Below are 17,528 nucleotides of genomic sequence, written 5' to 3' on the forward strand. Positions count from 1 at the left end.
AAAATGATGCTCTTTCAAGCCTAAAAATTCCTCCCAGAACTTCTATCAACAGAGTCCACATATCTACAAAATTTGTGCTCGAGTTACTTTCTTTGATATAAAAGTGAAAACAAATCTGCATGGTGCTGTGGCATCATACCATGAAAAAACTAATATCTTTAGAATTTGTTTTCTAGTTTGTTTTTATTATAAAAGTGTTAATAAATCTGCATGGTGCTGAAGAAACTAGAAATGTGTCCATAGGACACGGATGCCCCCACTTCGATTTTTTGTCACAGAAAATAAGCCATAATGATTATTCAGGATAATCTGAGGGCCCTAACTCCTAAATGATTAAGGCGATTTCCATGGCTATCGAACTTGATCAAGATATTATGGTCACAAACATGTGTTAAAAGTTTGGTGAGGATTGGACAAACAGTTTTCAAGAATTAGATCGGAAACAATCTTCGGGACGTATTTTTCAAGTCTTTTTTTTGCAAATAAAGGGCCGTAACTCCTAAATGACAAAAGCGATTTCCATGGCTATCGAACTTGATCAAGATATTATGGTCACAATCATGTATGTAAAGTTTGGTGAGGATTGGACACATACTTTTCAAGAATTAGATTGGAAACATATATTTTTGAAGTATTTTTGGCAAAAAAGGGCCGTAACTCCTAAATGACTAAAGCGATTTCCATGACTATCGAACTTGATCAAGATATTATGGTCACAAACATGTGTTTAAAGTTTGGTGAGGATTGGACAAACGGTTTTCAAGAATTAGATCGGAAACAATCTTCGGGAATTTTTGGCAAAAAAGGGCCGTAACTCCTAAATGACTACAGCGATTTCCATGACTATCGAACTTGATCAAGATATTATGGTCACAAACATGTGTTTAAAGTTTGGTGAGGATTGGACAAACGGTTTTCAAGAATTAGATCGGAAACAATCTTCGGGACGTACGTACGTACGTACGTACGTACGTACGGACAAGGGCAACCCTATATGCCGCCACTTTGTGGGGGCATAAAAAAACTAATGTATTAAATTTCAAACCTGCAGCATTAATTAGCGCCATGTTGTCAAGAATATCTGGACAATTGAATGAAATATGCATGGACCGAAATGACAGCTGGTTTTTCATTGACAAAAGATGCCTTTGAGGCAGTTTTAAGATTATGCTATTCAAAGTATGAGGGTAGTTGGTACAGTTTTCACTCATATTCAGATGATGGCTGATATTTGTTGATAAACATGTATCCTCTTAGCAGCAGGGAATAAGTAAATGACATAGTTTTAATGACCAATATTGGAGATGTGACCTTGACCTCCAAATCCAAAGGGGTCATCTGCTGGTCACCCCAAACATAAATTTCAAGTTTGAAGGCCATGGGTGCAGACTTTGTCGAGTTGTCACACAGGCAAGCTTTTTGCATTCAATGGTCTGTGACAAATCAATAGGGCTCACCTACTGGTCAGGCCCAACCCCAAAGTCAAGTTGTTCAAGGGCCATGGGTGCAGGCTTTGTCCAGTCATTATTAGTACAACCTTTTAGCATTCAAGGTCACTGTGATCTTGACATTTGACCCAATGACCCCTTAAATCAATAGGATCTTCTAATAGTCAGACTTAGCCTCCATGTTGAGTTTGAGGGCCATAGGTGCAGGCATTGTCAACTTATCAGTCAGAAGTATGGTTTGACACCTTCCTGTTCAAGGTCACTGTGACCTTTGACCATATTACCCCTAAAATCAAAAGGGGTCATCTACTGGTTAAACCAAACTTTCATGTCAAGTTTGACAATAGGTCTAGGAATTGTAGAGTTATCACCCGGAAAAGCTTTGGTCTACTGTCAGACAGACGGACGTAGCGGCCAACATGTCCAAAGCAATATACTCCTCTTCTTTGAAAGGGGCATAATAAATTGAAATTGATTAAATATTTTTGTTTATTATGTTAATTAACTTACATTACATACAACAAGTACCATTTTGATATTTTCGAATGCTCATTTGGGCATGTACATGGGTTTTGATCTGACTACGAACATGAAACTACATAGTGATGTTCCCTCCTATCAATTCTAAATTTAAATAACCATAAGAAAAAAAGAATGTTTTCACTGCACCATGAATAAGTATGTCAAACAAAATAAATGTCAAGTTATTCAAGATTAATTTAACACTGTTCTTTTGATGATTTCCGTGCATTCCTGACTGCAGGTTTTGCCCATTTTCCCACACAGTTATTTCATATTGGCCTTACAAGGTCAGATCTTGAGTTGGGTCTTCATTGCTGGACACTATCTCTTTATCTCTACAGAAAACACACTGGTGCCAGTTTCACTGCAACAACTGCAAAAAAAGTTATATTATATTCTAACTGAACTCTGCATCAATATTCAATTATTTTTTATTGGATTTAGGAAATGCCTTGTTTTAAAGGGTTCATATAAATTAATGCATTTTTTTTCAATTTAATGCATTATCATGCTGGACTCTTTGACATTGATGGTTAAAACAAAGAAGGCATATGATTTGTGTACAGATTAAACATTATTAATTATAAATGTGTTCTTTAATTAATAGACAAGTGGCAACAATTTCCCCAGTTAAAAAAGCTTACATTTGTATATCTGCAGATTAATCATTTGCATTTCTTTTGCTTTGATCATTTAAGTCAAATGAGTTAGACATGATAATGCATTAAAATAAGAAATATATTTTTGGCATCAAATTATAGTGTGTGCCTTCAATCTAGAAATAAATTTCTTCTCAACAGATGCTAAATTATAAAAAAAAATATATAAACCAAGATTTTGATTATGACATACCTGCATAGTTAGTGGTCTCCATAACTGCTCAGAAATGCTCCCTATGACAAACTAAGTGCTGGTGTATGGCTGGGTAATAGTGCTGCTCCAACCAATAGCGCAATTCTTCCTACAGGTGGACCAGCTCCTCAATATGGTTTCTGTCATGGCAGTGATAACAGTATGTAATAACATGCCCTTTTCTACTTTCCAGAGAATGAATCTTCCAATCTAAATTACAAATTTAAGAACAAATATATACATATGCACATGTAATGTTGTTAAAAACAAACCATTTAGATGCCACAAAACTATAAGATTTTAGGTGAAAATTAAGCCAAATAAAAACATTTAGTCATTTAAAGCTGCACTCTCACAGATTTACTGTTTTTACAACTTTTGTATTTTTGTCTTGGAATGACCTATTTTTTTGCTAAAATATCTGCAAACCAGTGATATAAGACTACTGACAAAATATTAGATTGCAGACTTCCATATTTCAGGTCGAAAACAAAGGTTTTATGGCTTAAAGCGTTACTAACGGTTTAAGAAAAATGCATAAAACATTTTGAACTTAAATATAAACATTTTCTGACAAATTTATTGTCAGCAATCTTATATGAATGGTTAACATGCATTATCACATAAATTGGCCCGTTCTAGACAAAAAATAAATAAAGTAGTCAAAACGTTCAATCTGTAAGAAAGCTGCACTCTCAGTCACAGATTGAAGGTTTTGACAACTTCTTTTACTTTTTGGCTTGGAATAAGCTAATGAAAAGCAGTATGAAAACTGATGATATAAGACTGCTGACAAAAGATATGATCATGTTTTTTATACTTACATTTGGAACTATTGGTTTTATGGTTAAAAGCTAACGCTTTACTAAAAATGAGATTTTTGGCACAGAACATCATCTTTTGACCATATTAAAATAAGAAAACAGCGTTCCAATATTTTCAGTTGTCTTTTTTGACTGAATTAATATAAGAAAGCAGCGATCCCCTTTTTCCAGTTGTCTGTTATGTCCAGTGTTCAGAAATTCGCATAAAATAATTCATTACAAGACCAAGAAATAAAAAAAAGAGTTGGTAAAACAGACAATCTGTGAGAGTGCAGCTTAAACATATGATATGCATTATCAGCCAAGTGCAGACCTACTCACATCCTGGCTACACAACCAGTACATTCATCAGCTTTACTGATTCGAACCAGGCACATTTATATTGGTAGACTAGCATTTTACCATTCTGTGCTGGCCAGTAAAGTTCTCATTTGAATTAGAATTCAAAATGTATATACCTTTGTTCATTTTATTTGCCAACTCTGTTTCAACTGAACTTCCTAAATGAAGAGAAGTTTCAAAAAATAATTACAATATCTCAGTTAATACCTGCATTTATGTGTTTCTTGTGCAATCTGTCAGCTTTGGTAGGCTCAGGTTTCATTTTGTCCACCTCAATACTTGTAATCTTCTAGTCTGATGTACTGCCATCCAATTTTTAAGTCAGGTCAGGCAGCCATTTCAGCTTTGTTCCAGTTGATTGTATCAGATGATGTTAACAATACTAGCCTTGTATCCAGGCACTTTTCAATCTGAAAGTTTACAAAAGAACATGGCCTGTAATATTTAATAAAAAAATCATAATTGTTTACTCATGGATGATGGGTTCTAAAGTAAACCTTTGAGAAAAGATGCTACTGGTATGGTGCTTGAACCCACGACCATGTGAACACTTGCACGGAGATCTGTCAAACTGAGCTAACTGGGTAACTGATTTTTAGGCAGCTCCCAGCTTGGCTCTACAATTGACAGGTGCATTATACATTATAGAGACAATAAATCAAACACTTGAAGCACTAGTCCAAATAATAGTAACTTAACTGATCTTTTTACAAATTTTGAAATGGCATATCCTTCACATACAATTTTTTTGTACCAAAAGTGGGTAGCTATTCCGATTGGGATTCCGGGTCAGATAATTAAATATATCTAATATATATATGAGTTATGTACACAAAAAATAAAAGTTGACGAATTATTATGAGTTTGATGAGTGTTTTTCTTCATTTCATACTGTCAAAACATAATGATATAAACTGTTATACATGAAGATCACCTGCAAGGCTGCGGTGCATAGATTTACATAGATGTAAAATGGTTGTGTTTAAAAGCATTAAATGCTTGTTTTGTGAAAAAAATCTTTGCACTTACATGGTAATAAGTAAAATACGAAAATAAACCTTTAATATCTATTTCAAACATATAATACTTATCTAACTACGATTTCAATATCTTTCAACCCCCACCCTGTTTTGCACCAACCCGATTAGACTTAAGGGATTGGAAGAATCCCATATAACACGTCTATTTTTTTAGACTATTGAAGCATATATGTTCTTTTTTGATGGTTGAGACGTTTCAGGTTAAACAACAATTAAAAATGCGAAATAATTTTAGTAAATAATCAACTCTGAATTAAAAGTAACATGAAGATGTTGTAGTGAAGGATTTGCCATATATATATACAAATATTTAGACTAAGAGATGTAGATCAGCTAGATGTACCTTCTTGTCCAAATAATTGTACGTTGACAGATTTTTTAAAGATTTTTGATACAGCAAATCCTTCACGTACAATGCATGTATTATCTCGAAGCTTGTCGGAGGTGGCCAAATTATTACAATTGGGTCAAGTTGTTCCACTTGGCATAATTGTTGTCTGTGTCAGTCAACTTTCCTTTTAATGAAAAGGTAAATAATGTGTTTTAATGCATTAAATGCTTGTTTTTTTTAGCAAAATAGCTTTGCACTTCCATGGTAAAATATGAATATAAATCTTTACTTTATTATCCATTTTAACCATAAAATACTTCACTTAATACAATTTCAATATTTTTCAAACACCCCCACTTTTTGCACAAAACCGTTTAGACTGTAGGGATTGGAAGAATCCCGTATAACACGTCTATTATTTCAGACTAATGTACATGTACTCTACCTTCGTGTCCGAAATCGATCACTTCCTTGGAGCTCATTTCTGGATTGTCTCCATCTAAATTTAACATTTTTAGACGCATACATTGATGCCATTTTTGCTTCGATTGATGTTAAAGCAATAGCACTAAATACAGGTGGGTTATTTTGTAGAAGAACGTGTTCGAAGTAACATTCAATTTTATTTCCGCATAATCGCCGCCATATTGTGTATTGTGTGACTTAAAAACTACACCCTATAGTCCAAAATAACAATAGGCATAACGTTGACACACGGTGATAGGTATAATCCAAATAATTTACTCAAACAAACACAATAGTTCGATTGCTGCTGAAAAAAATCATTTGAAACATAAAAGCTATTTCACAAAATATTACATGACATGAACTCTTTAACCGCGTATGATTTATTTCTTAATAGCTTTCATTCATAAAATAAGTTCTTTGCCGGGGTTTGCCGGGTCAGTCTTGAATGCTGGGATATGTGTGACGTCACACGGGGTGCAAACATGTGGTGTAGCTTACTATTGGATGTAGGGTAAAATGACTTCGTATGTAAATGCTATACTTTCATTATTTTTCATTATATTGTTCAATAAAACTCAACAAATTGTAACGGTACAACTATACTAAGAGTAACACGCAATATTTGTCATAAAAAAGACAATAACGCGTTAAATACACATAAGCAGGTACTTGACGCCCCACATTCACGTAAGTAGTTCTGTTGCTACGCAGGTGGTGTGTATTAATATATTCATGTTCAATATGTCGTGTCAGGCGACTAGTCGCGTTTCTGAAATACCGCTCTCTAAAGACTGTCGGCTTGCAGCCGACAGTCTAAAAATGGGGCAGAACCTTATCACTACGTTAGAAAAGTGATAATGGTTTTGTTCAACATAAAAAATGTCACTTACAGTATTATAGAAACATGTTCGTTCGTGTGTTGCCCCGCCACATGGCGTATTTCCGTTCAATCTTGCCCCTCCCCCCCCCCCCAAAAAAAAAAGAAAGAAAAAGAGAGAGCAAAAAAACAAAAACAAAACACAACACAACAACAAAAAAACAACAAATAACAACAACAAACACCATACATAACTAGTATCTAGCAAATCAAAACATGTAAGTGGTCGGCCGAATGTTATCACTCGACCGTAGCATTTAAATCTGTCTTCTCCATGAGGACGTTATCCTGGTGATAAAGATCCTAGATCCTTTAGTTAGATAACATTTATGTAAGCTTGAATATTTGAGACTGAAATCGACTCTTACGACTACACAAACAACAATACAAAAAAATGCCGCGTAACCTTTTTCAAAGTACCAATTTCAATGTATCCGCACGTTCATTAGATCATACTTCAATACACAGTTACATGGAACGCTTGATGCTAATAAGCACCTCTCTTTGGAGATTATGATGCATTAGCTGAGATGTGAGGTCCATTAATGATAGAACATGATTTCCTTTTTGAGGGCCGCAACTAGTGTTTAAAGTTTAAAGATATTATAGTGGCTATTCACGTAGAAATAAATGTTGACTTCGTTAATTGTGTGCGATATCTCTCTACGTCTTCACGAGAGTCAGTGCATCTCACTCGATTATTGTGAGAATATATTTACTATGACCGTAGTAATGCTCTGGATATTCATTTATTTTCAAAGTTTAAATATGTCTCACGGTAAGATGCTTGGTATACACGTAATTTCAGAAAGGGTATGTGCTAACTGAAAAGTAATATTCTAGCTGATTTAATATGGGCAGAACGTTTTATTGGCAACAGGCTATGATAAATGTTCAAGCCAATATGAAATACCCTAATTAAGGATAGTTAAACTCTGTACATTATTTATACATCTATGTATCACAACAAACTCAATCAATTGATATTAATATAATCCCACTCCAGTCGTGAATACTTACGAATTACCTAACACTACGAGATTAAGGGAATATTTCATACAACCTGATGGTTATAACAGTTTTATATTTCAAAACTCCCAATACGTTAAAGTTTCAAGATTATTTGAGGAAGGGTTGTTAATACTTTTAACCATTCAACGAACACTTCCGACATGGAAATTTCCCCCCTGTTTACTTGATATTCCCCTTATGCTATCCTTATTTCATTATCATTTACTTATCGAAAGTGTACTTATTTGTTCTGCCTGGTTTCAAGTTAAAATAATATTAGTTTGGGATCCCAATTCTTATGCACATGGTTTTTAAACTTAAAAGTGATTCGCGTGTGACGTTGATAAGGGGATCCCAGAATTATGGACAACTCTTAGTCTTAAAAATAAAAATAAATATATTAAAGAAAGGACTAGTTCAAATTTCCCGTGTTTCATTCCCAGTGATGAAATACGAATATCATTAGAAGTATAAATTTTGTTCAATTCCATTCACTGTACAAACAGACACAGGAGAAAGGTTTGTGTTTTACAACTGTTTATCATGGTTTAACTTTCGGTTTGAATATTTATGGGTTTTTTAACTTCCTAGGTATAATGGGCAAGTATATATATATATATATATATATATATATATATATATATATATATATATATATATATATATATATATATATATATGCAAGTATCAACTCCGTAAAACGTGAATATATCAAAACCGTTATGCTGATAAAAGCAATGGATGTTTTATTGACTTAAAGAAATGCTTTATTATGTAACTAAAATGTTTTAAGCTCACCTGAGCAAAATGTGCTCACACTGGGTTATTTTACATGACGCTGTCGTTTTGACAGCGGGGTGAAATTTTATTCGAGAGTTTTTCTCAAAGGAAGTTAAGCATGAACATATCATGAACATGGATAAAGGTTACCATTTATTAAAAATGATATATATACTAAACAACAACAGAAACTTCAAAGAATACACATTTTGTTCTCAATATGGATTACTAAGGCTCACCCTAAACGGATATACCCAATCATTGAAGCGCACAAACAGGTTAATGCGATGTTTTCTTTTTAATTTTGATGCATCGTGTTTGATTCTGTTTACAATTAATAGCTACGTGGCCATAATTTCCCGTGTTAAAACACCGACAAAATATCGCTCGTATTATTTTATCGGTACAAAAATAATACGTATATTTTTGTTTTTGATCTTTTCAGTCAAATGAATTATACATGCATTCAAATTAACATCACCCTATAGTGTACTCCTTCAAGGTTATGATTGAAAACGCGTACATTTACATTCACGATTTAAGCATCTTTTCAATACTTCATCAAAATTAAGTACACATAATGATAATATCAGAACGCAAATACTTGACGTTTCGTCATTGTCGTAGCAAAGCTAGACATGATGATGAGTTATGTTATAACAAGAAAGAGACAATGTTGTATAGAAAGTGATCACAGTCTTCAATATCATTCTCTATTATATGTTGACCAGGTTTGAAAGAGATTTTGCAATAGATATACAATAGTTTAGTACAAGAATTGATGCAACATTGTCCAGGTTCAGAAGACATGTTGTCATGGAAATGCAATAATTGATGCAACATTACCAGGTTTGGAAGATATGTTGTCATGGAAATGCAATAATTGATGCAACATTGTCCAGGTTCAGAAGACATGTTGTCATGGAAATGCAATAATTGATGCAACATTGTCCAGGTTCAGAAGACATGTTGTCATGGAAATGCAATAATTGATGCAACATTGTCCAGGTTCAGAAGACATGTTGTCATGGAAATGCAATAATTGATGCAACATTGTCCAGGTTCAGAAGACATGTTGTCATGGAAATGCAATAATTGATGCAACATTACCAGGTTTGGAAGATATGTTGTCATGGAAATGCAATAATTGATGCAACATTGTCCAGGTTCAGAAGACATGTTGTCATGGAAATGCAATAATTGATGCAACATTGTCCAGGTTTGGAAGATATGTTGTCATGGAAATGCAATAATTGATGCAACATTGTCCAGGTTCAGAAGACATGTTGTCATGGAAATGCAATAATTGATGCAACATTGTCCAGGTTTGGAAGATATGTTGTCATGGAAATACAAAGGTTAGGAAGACATGTTGTCATAGAAATGCAATAATTGATGCAACATTGTCCAGGTTTGGAAGACATGTTGTCATGGAAATGCAATAATTGATGCAACATTGTCCAGGTTCGAAAGACATGTTGTCATGGAAATATAAAGGTTCGGAAAACATGTTGTCATGGAAATGCAATAATCTATGCAACATTGACCAGGTTTGGAAGACATGTTGTCATGGAAATGCAATACTTGATGCAACATTGTCCAGGTTCGGAAGACATGTTGTCATGTAAATGCAATAATTGATGCAACATTGTCCAGGTTCGGAAGACATGTTGTCATGGAAATGCAATAATTGATGCAACATTGTCCAGGTTCGAAAGATATGTTGTCATGGAAATGCAATAATTGATGCAACATTGTCCAGGTTTGGAAGACATGTTGTCATAGAAATGCAATAATTGATGCAACATTGTCCAGGTTTGGAAGACATGTTGTCATAGAAATGCAATAATTGATGCAACATTGTCCAGGTTTGGAAGACATGTTGTCATGAAAATTCAATAATGGATGCAACATTGTCCAGGTTTGGGAAAACACGTTGTCATAAATGGAATTGTTAACAGATCATGTAACAAGTGTCTAGCTTGAGGTCAAAATTTCGAAACAATGGTAATGAAATAAGTATTGTATAAAATGCTCTTAAACCAGTAGGAAAACTAATGTCGCTACTATATATGACAAAACAAATAGGTGATGCTGAAGCTACAAAAAACAGTGTTTTGACTTTTTTCTATTGCAGCTCTTGCTCTCGTCTCAACGTCGCCATATCACATTAACGGACACATTTCGCACAAACAGTTATACATCAACTATTATCAACATCAATAGTTCAGCATGTGGACTTAAAAACAGCTCTTGGTAAATCTATTATTAGCAAATATGTGGCAACTTTAGGTTTTTCGGTATGACGTGTGCGGTTAACCAAGATTGGACACAAGTTGAATGGCTACAGCAAACAATGGCGACAAACAACATCATCATCAGAAGGCGGATACTACCAAACCGACTCCAGTTTCACTTGGAATCAGCACACTAAAGCCAAAGTTTCAGCAGTATGCTCTCCCGTCAAAAAGACATGAGTCGTTTACGGAGGCGTCAATACCGTGGCCGGAAAATTCACCAGTCAAGGTCGAGGATTTGGTGGCTGCCGGACTCGTTTATACAGGTACGTGAACACTTTATAGTGAAAACAAGACCGAGAAAGACACTCGGTGTCAGCTGCTGTTATTAATAAGCATTTTCTTATCAACATAATCTAGGCTTGAAATTCTACTGGTTCGGGATTGTGTGCGTGTGTGTGTTTTAATACGTGTGTTTAAAAAGCTTTATACTGAAGTTTACTTTTTATATGATAACAGTACTGTTCTTACATAAAGCCTCATAAAATATCCCCAAATAACCTTCCCTACCTGTTTTATGACAAGATGTTACCGAAACCACACATTAATTGTGCCTGATTTGGAAAGTCAGATTACGTGGAGCTATGAATAGAGTAACGTTTTAGTGAAAGTACTGCCAAAACCAGAATAAATTCTATACAAGTAAACATATTTGTAAGGTATACCCCCCCAGGTCCGGGTAATAGCGAGGACTTTGACTGGGTATAGTAAAATCCCCACCCTGCGGGGACAAACTGCTAGTAAAATCCCCGCAAAATGCAAGCGATCCTAGGGGACATCCTGTAATTTGAAACTGACATCTTTCAAATTGGGAGAGAATCAGGATGAGGCGCCATCTTTTTAAATATCTCGCGAGATCTCGTTAAACGCCGGGAAAAGCTTGGCTAAAACGCGGACAAATCCTGTTAAAAGAACGGTTATTTCCCGGCACAAAGCCACGGCCCATTCCCCGCTATTTTCGGCGCGAAAACAAAACCACCGCATTCACTCGGCACTGCGGGACTACCTGGAAGGTAAAAACACGGCCCATTTCCCCCTATCCCTGGTATACTCACGGGCCTGGGAGCGTGGTTGCAATTGACTGGTGCATTAGTAGACGTGCTTTCAAAATAGAGACTGGAAGACATTTTAATTAAGACAGAGACTTGAAATCATCTTCATTATGTCTTTGTTGAAATGGTTACGATGTTGAAATTTGACTGTATTTTTACTGAATGTCCTGGGTATAATGTACTAAGATGCCTTAAAACTTCAATAGCTGTGAAAGTTTTATAAGTTTTATGTCAGAACATATTTAGTTTGGATTAATTCATTGATTTGGCATTTTATTTGAGAAAATCTATGGACACTTCATCATAGATCTAATTGTGTACAATACTAAGTCATTACACTGTCAGTGGCTAACAACTGTAGTGTGTGGAATTATATGTATAACTTACTAGTAAAGGTGCCGTTTGTATAGTGAATTATCTTCTTTCTCGCAAATGTTTGACAAATTGACTGATATTTCAGTATGCAAATGCACGCTATAATTCAGATTTTTTAATATAAATACACAAAATACTAATATTGTTTTTTCTACAATTTAATAGCCATTTTTCAAGAATTATGGTGGCTTTTCAAAAAAACAAGAGTTAAAATTATATGATTTGTAAAATAAAAAAAAATCCCAATTTGTTCGATATTTATGACTTAAAAGCAACTTTATCGTCTTTAACAGTTATTTATCGATTTGTACATTTTAATGCCTTTCACATTCATTATCAGTTACCTCTCTGTGGTAATACCTTAGAAAAAAATGTACTTACTCAGCATTTTGCTCACATATTTATTAATCAAGATTCATATAACTAATTCGATTATCCAACATTTAAGAAAAGTTAATACGCTTTCTTGTCATTTCTTATAACATTTTCTGCCAATCAATGTCGATCTTCTATATTGTCAGGTGTTGGAGACAGTGTGCGCTGCTACCACTGCGGCGGTGGTCTCCGGAACTGGGAGCCGGGAGACGACCCGATGGAGCAGCACGCCAAGTGGTACCCAACCTGCCAGCATGTTCTCATTACCAAGGGAAAAAAATACATTCACAGTGTTGAGGCGGGCGAAAATCCCGACAAAATGTCAAGAAGACCAAAGGTCAGTGCTCATTTCTGGTTACCTGTTGTTATTTAAGACATAATCGCAAGGGAAAGTTATTTCGCCGAGTTCTCTAAAAATACTATAAATTATTATTAGTTGAATATGTTTTTCTTGGTGAGTTTTGTCTAAAAATTAATGTGCACAGCTGCTGCCAATGGGCGGATATCTAAACCATGAGAGATCAATAGACCATCACAGCATCCAAGCATAGCCCTTTCTTAGATTCTCAACACAATATATAATTCATGCTTCTAAGTTTCTCTAAAAGGTTAATCTATGTTTCGTTTTTGAATTGACAAGACAACTCAAACATGTTCATGTATTTCTTTTCAAATGTGCAGGTTAAACAAACACCGGTCGAAGATTTTGCTTCTCAACAACAACAAGAAGCTATGCAAGCTGCCGCCGAGTTCGGATATTCCAAGGAGAACATTAGCATTGCGGCCTGTATATTTCGAAAACGACATGGTAAGTTGCACTTTTATGATTGTTATTAATTTTACTATCTGCTATATGTATTATGCAATGTAAACGCAAAGTTTTAGCTGTTTAAGTTTGATAACCCTGCTATTATTGGCTTTATAGCTATCGTTAAATATGTCCAGAGTTATACCGTGTAGAGGTGAGATATCAGTATTTAGAAGACAGCATCAGTTCTTAAAGCATGGTTATCCGCCCTTTGGTATCTTTAAATTGCCCAATATTGTAAACAAAAATCAACAAATCTTTGGCGTTCTTCAAAATAGAATGCCGAGTAGGAAGCTAGGAGACAATTGTGTATCTATCATTGCTTTCAATGGGCAGTGTCAAACACACCAACACTCCTGGTCATGCATAACCAGCAACCTGTGAAATAGAATGCCGAGTAAGATAACGCTAGGGGACGTTGACAGTTGGGAATCTGTCATTGCTGTTGATGGGCATTCTCAATCAAACCAACACTGCTGGTCAAGAATGCCTTTTTAATAATTATTTTATTATTTCTATTTTTCAGGAGCTTCCTCCCAGTATAGAGGTTCTGATTTGGTTTCAATTTTAATGGAGATGGAAGACGACCCTGACCTTGCTTTGAATGCCAATGTTTCTGATTCATCTTCATCAAATCCAGCGGAAGAACATTGCGAACTTGAAGGTAAAGTAGTTGCAATTCTTCTGAGATTGTCAGTGTTTATAATGTTTCTGTGATTGTTGTATGCGGTTTCTTAATTTAGTTTGTGCTTTTAATGTATCAGTATATATATTATATATGTTCATACAGTTGAAATAGCTATATTATGCTACGTATGTTTCAGATGACGACGACCTTCAAAATCTGTTTGAAGAGAATCAAAGACTCAAAGATTCCCGGAACTGTAAAATCTGTCTGGACAATCGCGCGGACGTCATCTTCCTTCCCTGTGGACACATTGTCAGCTGTCCCCAGTGTTCGCCCGCCCTTGACCTTTGTCCAGTCTGCCGCAAGTCCATCATGGGCCTCGTCAAGGCACGTTTTGCCCTCACTGAAGACAGTGCAGATGATGAGTCGGATGACGAGTAGTTGAGTTGACATCGACTGATTGTAATTTAAGATATCAGCGATGTCACTGTTTGTTAAAGGGGGTGTATGTGTTGTTTGCTATATACAAGTGGTCCACCCATTGCTTTCAGCAGTTCTAAACACTAAGCAAGATCCCAAAAGGATGACGTGTGTACACGGCAAGGACACTCATGCGTATTGGATAGTTGGGATTAAGCGTTTTTAAGAAAGGATGGGGAATAATAAACTGAGCATGAACGCTATTCGGATATTTTTTATTGTAAAAGAGAAAACAAGCGTAGAGATTATGTAGGTATAGTAAATGAAATCATACACAACTTTCAACTATTAGTGACTTTTTATTGACTGATTTTATCTACCTAAATAGTCTTTCGTTACAAAGGTGCTACCAAATAGCGCTTATTTGCATATGTTTTAATACTATATTAACGTGTTCTTTAATTGAGTTCATGGTCTTTATGATTCAAACAAATTAAATCAGTATTAATATTGTATAATAGCATTTATTCTGGACAGTGTCTGTTATTTCACTTGCGAACTATATTTACGTTTCCTATGATAAGCTATAATAATTATGTCGAACAGTCATTGTTATAAGGGTATGTTTTGGAACTGAAATATTTTGTGTTCAAAACCTTGTATTGTTCGAATAATATCTCAAGACAGCAAGTTCATTTGTAAAGGGGACATATTCATGCACGATCTAGACCCGTGTTGTTGAAATGTTATAACACCATTAAAGTCTATGTTAGTTTCTATATCATTTATTGCACGTATGTATAATCGTATTTATTAGGATATAAAATTGTAAAATCAAATATTGCTTTGTCGATTGTTTTCACATACATTGTAATTCTTGTAGCGCATTGATAATAATTGTTTATCTTGTTTACATATTATATATTAAATTTAAAATTTTTGATAAACAGATTTTATGATTTAATTTATTTGCTTTATTTTATCTTTTAAATTTCTTTACAATCATGAAGATGTTTTTTGAATGCCTCAAAGTTTTAACTTATTTTCTTATCTCTGAGCTGGAGTTTACCATGCAGATTGTGATTATACATACAGTTATAGTATACATACCATGCTTTTACGTAACGTTATGTTACGCTATGTTAACACTGTGATATTTATAAATGGGTATTTTATATGCTTTTTCATGCTATACGATGAACTATTGTTTGGTGGAATTCTTAGGAACTAGTCGTCCGATTATTTGTATTAAGAATATGTAATAATAAAATTTGTTTCTATTAAAAATATACATAAATTCTCACCACCGTTTATGTTTAATGAAATAGTTATTTATTCGTAATATAACTTTGTTACACATACGACATACGTGTCATGTTTCTATGGATAATTGTTTGTATGATAAGGAGCTAGTGAGGTCTAAGTCAAATACATGTTTTGTTGTAAACGTTTATGTTATTGTTCAATATGCCATCGTTATTTAGAATAATGTTGTTTTTTTTATATACATCACATATACATTAAACGAACTTCATTAAGTCAATCTTGTCTTTCAATTGTTTGAATTTACTTAAAAGTGCATGTTCTATTATTATCTAGACCAATCCTTGCCAATGTGTATGTTTCTTTGTTATAGGAAGCTGTTACAATGATATAAGGTCAAAAAAATAAACGTGTGTTCTAAAGCTGCACTCTCACAGATTTACCATTTTTACAACTTTTTTATTTTTTGTTTTGGAAAGAGCAAATATTTGCGTAAATATCTGCAACCAAAATGATGTAAGACTGCTGACAAAAAATCAGATCGTAGATTTTCATATTTCCGTTCGAAAATTAATGTTTTATGGCTTAAACCGTTACTAACGGTTTAAGAAAAATGCATAAAACATCAATTTTTGAACTTAAAGATAAAAATCTGCGAATGATTTTTTGTCAGCAATCTTATAAAACTGGTTGCCATGGCTTTTCCGAAAATTGGCTCATTCCAACAATTTTTTTATAAAAAGTTGTCAAAACGTACAATCCGTGCGAGTGCAGCTTTAAGACTACATGTACATGTTTTCAATATTTGAAAGCAGTAGATACTTCAAGATATTTCTAGTAAACTGTTGATGTGATTAATAACTATTGAAGAAATCGAACCCTTGCTTTTTATAATGCTCTAAATCTATTGGAAGAAATCAATTGAACGTTTTAAATGGTGTCCCCCAGAGTTAATTGGATTTATTTTTGCTTTGTTTTCAATGCTTATGCTACCTGCATTAAAGATCTTTGTGTATACTTGAATACAAATGCAATGTCAATCTTATGCTTGATTATTAGCAAAACTATATAACATGTTGGTTCACATAAACGGCACAGATACGAAACAATAAAAACAAATTCGCAATAAACACAATTTCATTAACCTCCAATACCTGCTGAAATGTTAATTTGTATCCGACGAGTCTCTAAGTCCGGTTACGAATCCTTGAACCCCTCCTGTTTGTCTCTTTGATCACTAAGAACTTGCTGCAAACACTTAATGTAGTCAATTGCTAATCGAAGTGTTTCAACCTTACTAAGTCGTCTCTCCTTGTTCTCAAGCGGTAAATGTTCTTTCAATTTAAGGTAGCCCTCATTCACATTTCTGACTCTGTCTCTCTCCCTCTCATTCCGTCGACGGAAGCACGGATAATCGTTGAGGCTATCCCCATCCTGCACGGGCAAAGGGATTAAACAGCACGGGGAAAATGGGTCGGAATTCCTTTCCTCGCTGGGTATGTGTGAGTGTCCGAAAAAGTTCATGTCCGATTCGAAAGAAGTTGATCGCATTACGCAATAACGATCGGTCGAAACTGTTTGGTACGTCGCTAAATCTCTAGCGTTCATGTTTCCTTGATACGTTTTGATGGTATTCTGATCAGGAGTTGACATAAATTCTGCTTTGCAACCCCTTCTGTGCATCTGGAAGAAATTGAAGGTTAGACGTGTCATGGATTTAAAAAAAGAAAATAATATAACTTCATTGAAAATATTTACACAAACATTTGTCGATAATGCTGATGATTTTCATATTTTTTGTTCTTCTGTAACTCT

At 34.6% G+C, this 17,528-nt stretch overlaps 2 protein-coding genes and 1 long non-coding RNA gene across 5 annotated transcripts; 1 reads left to right on the top strand and 2 right to left on the bottom strand.

Moving 5' to 3' along the window:
• Window positions 1-1,923: 1,923 nt before the first annotated feature.
• On the bottom strand, window positions 1,924-6,015 carry LOC128239043 (uncharacterized). Its single transcript, XR_008261811.1, has 4 exons — window positions 5,805-6,015; window positions 4,196-4,398; window positions 2,823-3,032; window positions 1,924-2,343 (listed from the first exon to the last, which is right to left on the bottom strand). It is a non-coding gene; the product is annotated as an uncharacterized LOC128239043 (long non-coding RNA).
• A 1,478-nt stretch (window positions 6,016-7,493) lies between these two features.
• LOC128238659 (inhibitor of apoptosis protein-like) lies at window positions 7,494-16,837 on the top strand. 3 transcript variants are annotated; one of them, XM_052954789.1, is made up of 6 exons: window positions 7,494-7,517; window positions 10,633-11,058; window positions 12,741-12,931; window positions 13,276-13,402; window positions 13,929-14,066; window positions 14,227-16,837. In XM_052954789.1, exons 2-6 carry the CDS (start codon window positions 10,836-10,838, stop codon window positions 14,469-14,471), a joined length of 924 nt encoding a protein of 307 aa, XP_052810749.1. In that variant the 5' UTR covers window positions 7,494-7,517; window positions 10,633-10,835; the 3' UTR covers window positions 14,472-16,837. The 3 variants fall into 3 exon arrangements, with proteins under 3 accessions (XP_052810749.1, XP_052810747.1, XP_052810748.1); XM_052954787.1 differs by lacking the exon at window positions 7,494-7,517 and adding an exon at window positions 8,094-8,234; XM_052954788.1 differs by lacking the exon at window positions 7,494-7,517 and adding an exon at window positions 10,215-10,416.
• A 73-nt stretch (window positions 16,838-16,910) lies between these two features.
• On the bottom strand, window positions 16,911-17,237 carry LOC128237848 (achaete-scute homolog 4-like). The gene has a single exon (XM_052953428.1). The coding sequence runs from the start codon at window positions 17,235-17,237 to the stop codon at window positions 16,911-16,913; it is 327 nt and encodes a 108-aa protein (XP_052809388.1).
• Between the last annotated feature and the right edge of the window lie 291 nt (window positions 17,238-17,528).

Source organism: Mya arenaria, chromosome 6 (assembly GCF_026914265.1).
Source record: "Mya arenaria isolate MELC-2E11 chromosome 6, ASM2691426v1".
Lineage (NCBI taxonomy): Eukaryota > Metazoa > Mollusca > Bivalvia > Myida > Myidae > Mya > Mya arenaria.

Excerpts from the sequence above, each read along its gene's own strand:
- LOC128238659 (XM_052954789.1), top strand. The coding sequence starts at position 10,836 with ATGGCTACAGCAAACAATGGCGACAAACAACATCATCATCAGAAGGCG. Across the intron at positions 13,403-13,928 it reads TATATTTCGAAAACGACATG|GAGCTTCCTCCCAGTATAGA; the intron begins GTAAGTTGCACT and ends TCTATTTTTCAG. Across the intron at positions 14,067-14,226 it reads AGAACATTGCGAACTTGAAG|ATGACGACGACCTTCAAAAT; the intron begins GTAAAGTAGTTG and ends CGTATGTTTCAG.
- LOC128237848 (XM_052953428.1), bottom strand. The coding sequence starts at position 17,237 with ATGAACTTTTTCGGACACTCACACATACCCAGCGAGGAAAGGAATTCC.